Raw genomic sequence first — 4,867 nt, forward strand, 5'->3', positions numbered from 1 at the left:
TCACTCACCTCAGCTCCCAAAGCGTGGAATTACAGGCTGAGCCACCGAGCCCGGCTTAAGGGTTGGGTTTTAAATACCGCTTTGCAGGATGAACTCCCTTGAGAGTCTTAGAAGTTGATAGTGCCATGGAAATCACTGTATTCAGTAGATACTTGGGCTGTTGAGCCACCTGACCATTTTGTTGCTCTTTGGTCAGAAGATCAAGTGAATCACACATACAACTATTTCTTAGCAAAATTTTTAGAAATGGAATTTCTAGGGAGGTGGGACTGACAGTACTGGAAATCTGCCTGGGAGATGGGGGGCACACCTCGTCAACAAGGGTACCTGCACAGAGAATATTTGTAAACTTAATCCTGAAATGTACCCCACAATTTTAAAATAAGAAAAATTTAAAAGTTAAAAAAAAAAAAAGAAAAAGAAATGGAATTGTTAGGTCAAAGGGTAAGTACATGTAAATATTTTATAGACATTGTCAACTTGAGGTTCAGGAAGGTCACATCACTTCTCTTCCAAGAGTGTATGACAACGTCTGTTCTTTTCATTTTCTTTCCTAAAACCTGTCACACACAAAAAACAAAAAAAAAAAAAGGCAGCAGAGGGCAGTGGGAGGGTTCAGGGGCCCGGGCGGGGGCTTCTGATACCCTGGGTCTCCCAGGTGGTGGGAAGGTGGACTTCGAAGACTTCGTGGAGCTGATGGGCCCCAAGCTGCTGGCAGAGACGGCAGACATGATCGGTGTCCGGGAGCTGCGGGATGCTTTCCGGGAGGTGCGGCCCTTGGGGCGGAGGGAGGGGGAGAGCTGTGTGTCTGCGTGAGGGGCTGAACGAATGAATGACTGTCAGTGACCCGTGGCCACGACCAACGCCGCCACAGTTCGACACCAACGGGGACGGCTGCATCAGCTTGGTCGAGCTCCGGGCAGCCCTCAAGGCCCTGCTAGGGGAGCGTCTCAGCCAGCGGGAGGTCGACGAAATCCTCCAGGACATGGATCTCAATGGAGACGGCCTGGTGGACTTCGAAGGTACCACTCGCTGCCCTTAGCTACACACACTCTGGAAGGTTCCAAAAGAACCCACCAAGGGAGGGGTGTCACTGCACCAAGCATCCCAATGTCTTCTCCATCAGGGAGAACCCAGGAAGAAGGGAACTTTTATTATCCCCACGGGCAGGTAGGAAGGTTCTCAAGAAGGGTTAGGTGCTTAGCAATAGGATGTAGGTGAAGCCAAGTTTTAAATCCAGATCCCAGCTCTGCCTCTATGCTGTGTTCCCATAAAGGAAAAGCAGGGATTAAATAATAATAGAAAAACCAAGGAAAGCTGGGCGCGGTGGCTTACACCTGTCATCCCAGCACTTTGGGAGGCCGAGGCGAGAAGATTGCCTGAACCCAGGGGTTCAAGACCCGCCTGGGCAACTTGGTGAGACCTCATCTCTAAAATAAATCAAAAAATTAGCCAGGCGTGGTGGCGTGCGCCTGTGATTCCAGCTACTAGGACGGCTTTGCTGGAAGGATTGCCTGAGCCCAGCAGGCCGAGGCTGTGTGTGCCACTGCACACTCCAGCCTGGGCGACAGAGTGAGATTCCAACTCCAAAAAAATAAAAAATTTTTAAAAAAAGGAAGCCAGCCGGGCTCGGTGGCTCAGCCTATAATCCCGCGCCTTTGGGAGGCTGAGGTGAGGGGATTGCCTGAGCCCACAGGTTCGAGACCTACCTGGGCAGTGAGACCTCATCTCTACAATAAATCAAAAAATCAGCCGGGCATCGTAGCGCATGCCTGTAATTCCGGCTACTCAGAAGGCTGAGCGGAAGGATCGCCGGAGCCTAGCAGGCGAGGCAGCGGTGGCCGGGAGCAGCCACTGCACTCCAGTCTGGGCAACTGAGTGAGACTCCAACTCAAAAAAAAAAAAAAAGGAAGCCAAGGGAAAATTGGCATGTGGAAGTGCATTCCCCCAAGTAGGCCCTAAAGTTGCTCCTGAGTTTCCTAGCAGTCAAAGCAAAGAAGAAAACAGGTTGTGTTACAAAGTTTGGGGATACGTTTTTTTTTTTTTTTTGGCCATAAGACACACCCCTCTTCTTGGCCCTGAGCACTATTTTCCTTTTTTCTTTTTCTTTTTTTTTTTTTAGCTGGCATCTCACTCTGTCACCTAGGCTGGAGTGGAGTGGCACGCCCATGGCCACGGCAGCCTTGACCTGCTGGGCTCAGGCAGTCCTTCCACCTCAGCCTTCCAAGTAGCTGGAACTACAGGTGTACGCCACCACGTCCAGCTCATATTTTAATTTATTGTAGAGATGAGGTCTCGCCAAATTGCCCAGGCTGGTCTCGAACCCATGAGCCCAGGCAATCCTCTCACTTCGGCCTCCCAAAGTGCTGGGATTGTAGATGTGAGCCACCGAGCCCAGCCGACCTGAGGACTATTTTCTATCAGATCCAAGGGATGCCCTTAAAAGTCCTTCCCTCAACCACACTCCAACCCACCCCAAGGAAGGCGGATTGGTCTCACCCCTAGTGGGGTTTAGAAAGCAGACCCCAAACCTCGGCTTTGTCCCAGCAGAGTTCGTACGAATGATGTCCCGCTGAGCCTTTTCAGAAGCTGGAGGCAGCAGACGGGACTCGAGGACCCCAGCCTCTGCCCGCCAGTGCGTTCTGGGATGCCCATCACCTGCAGCTGGGACCCTCCTCCTCGCCTCCCCACCATGCCTGCGTGTAGTTCCCTGACCTACCTTCACCCACCATCTCCCCTCCAGCAAAGCCCCCTCACCCCATCTCTGTTCCTCTGACAATAAAGTCTCTTCCAGTCTGGGGAGATGGCATCTGCCTCTCACTTGCTTATCCTGGAGGCCCCAGTATCTGGTCCCTCAAAGTCAAGTCCTGGGATTGTCCTCTTGGACGACAAGCCCCTTCAAGCGTGAGCTCCTGGTGGGTAGACACCCACATGTCTTTCTCTCAGATCCTTGGCCCAGCCCAGTGCGAGTGTCAGAAAATCTCCAGCCAAGAACCCAACTGCTGGTCGGGGAGCTCAGGCATGTGTGGCCCCCACGGTTCCTGCGGCTTATCCTTGGAAGGGCTCGTGGATAAGCCCAGGCGGGAGGGCTCTTCTCAAGCCTAATCTCACTTTCTCCTGCAGCAGCCATGGGGGCGAGCTGCTAAGAGCTTTCTTCGGAGAACTTGCTTCGAGGAGTAAGTTAGTCGAGGAGCTCGACTGCTGGCCCCTTCCAGAGACCCCTCAGCCTCTGGGCAGGCACCTCACTTCCCCAGGGAGCCCCCAGCCTCTGATGGAGCACAGGACCAGTACATTTCTGCCTAATGCAAGGCTCTTCTTTGCTCTGAGTCCCCTTTGAGTCAGCCATGGTGTGGTCAGATCTGCCTTAAATCAGAGGCGCCCCTGCCCAGTCCTGTTTCCTGCCCCTTTACCTTCTTTTAAATTTTTGTATTTTTTTGGAGTTAGAGTCTCACTCTGTCACCCAGGCTGGAATGCAGTGGCATACTCATGGCCACCACAGCCTCGACCTGCTGGGCTCAGGTGATCTTTCTGCCTCAGCCTTCCAAGTAGCTGAAACCACAGGCGTGCACCCTATGCCTGGCTAATCTTTTGATTTATTGTAGAGATGAGGGCTCACCAAGTTGCCCAGCTGGCCTTGAACCTGTGGCTCAGGCCATCCTCTCACCTTGGCCTCCCAAAGTGCTGGGATGATAGGCGTGAGTCACCAAGCCCGGCCCCTGCCCCTTTATCTTTTGTTCACCCCTAACTGCATCGCCACGTCTGCCTTCTGGGAGTCTCCAGGACATGGCTTCTCATTCGGTGCTTATCCCAGTCTTCATAGCCCCATTTTTCAGACTGCAAAAACTTGCAGGCCGTGCATCTTAGTCCATTCCTGCTGCTATAACAAAATGGTTTTTTTATTTTTTATTTTGTTTGATTCTATTTGAGTTGGGTCTCACTCTGACACCTAGGCTGGAAGGCAGTGACATAATCATAGTTCACCACAGCCTTGACCTCCTGGTCTCAGGCACTCCTCCTGCCTCAGCCTCCGAAGTAGTGGGACTACAGTCGTGTGCCACCATGCCTGGATAATTTTTTTTTAATTTTCTGTGGTGACGAGGTCTCACTTGAAGCCAGAAGTTTGAGACCAGCCTGGGCAACAACATAATGAGCCCCAACTCTACAAAAACAATAAAAATTAGCCAGGCATGGTAGCACAGGCCTTTTTTTTTTTTTTTCGCTTTTTTTTTTGTAGGAGTCTCACTCTTGTCACCCAGACTGGAGTGCAGTCGCATGCTCAAGGCCACCACAGCTTCAGCCCACTGGGCTTAGGTGATCCTTCCACCTAAGCCTTCCAAGGAGCTGGAACCACAGGCACATACAACCATGCCCTGCTAATTTTTTGATTTATTGTAGAGACGAGTTCTCACCAAGTTGCCCAGGTTGGTCTCGAACCCTTGGGCTCAGGCAATCCTCTCGCCTCAGCCTCCCAAAGTGCTGGAATGACAGGCATGAGCCACCACACCTGGCTCACAGGCCTTTAATCCCAGCTACTCAGGAGGCTGAGGAAGGAAGATTGCTTGAGCCCAGGAATTCAAGGTGAGCTGTGATCATGTCACTTTACTCCAGCTTGGGTGACAGAGTGAGATACTATCTATTAAAAATGCCTGCAATCCCAGTATTTTGGGAGGCTGAGGTGAGAGGCTTGCCTGAGCCCAGGGGTTCGAGAATAGCCTGGGCAACTTGGTGAGACCTCATCTCTACAATAAATTAAAAAATCAGCCGAGTGTGGTGGTGCTCACCTGTAATTCCAGCTCCTTGGATGTCTGAGGCAGAAGTATTGCCTGAGCCCAGCGGGTCAAGGCTGCAGTGACCGTGTGTGTGCTAC

The 4,867-nt window shown here is 51.8% G+C and overlaps 1 protein-coding gene across 2 annotated transcripts in view; it reads left to right on the plus strand.

Annotated features, from left to right (window-relative positions):
• The window catches only part of CABP2 (calcium binding protein 2), a 7,157-nt gene extending 4,389 nt beyond the window's left edge, over nt 1-2,768 (plus strand). Inside the window, exons 4-6 of one of the 2 annotated variants that reach the window (XM_021706430.1) lie at nt 659-768; nt 875-1,022; nt 2,551-2,576. In XM_021706430.1, the coding sequence (XP_021562105.1) occupies nt 659-768; nt 875-1,022; nt 2,551-2,576 (284 nt within the window). Of the gene's footprint in view, nt 1-658; nt 769-874; nt 1,023-2,550 lie in introns of both variants that reach the window. The other variant, XM_008073493.1, reaches the window with a different exon arrangement.
• Nucleotides 2,769-4,867: the final 2,099 nt, after the last annotated feature.

This window comes from Carlito syrichta, unplaced genomic scaffold, assembly GCF_000164805.1.
Source record: "Carlito syrichta isolate Samal-C Ts95f unplaced genomic scaffold, Tarsius_syrichta-2.0.1 Scaffold115695, whole genome shotgun sequence".
NCBI lineage: Eukaryota > Metazoa > Chordata > Mammalia > Primates > Tarsiidae > Carlito > Carlito syrichta.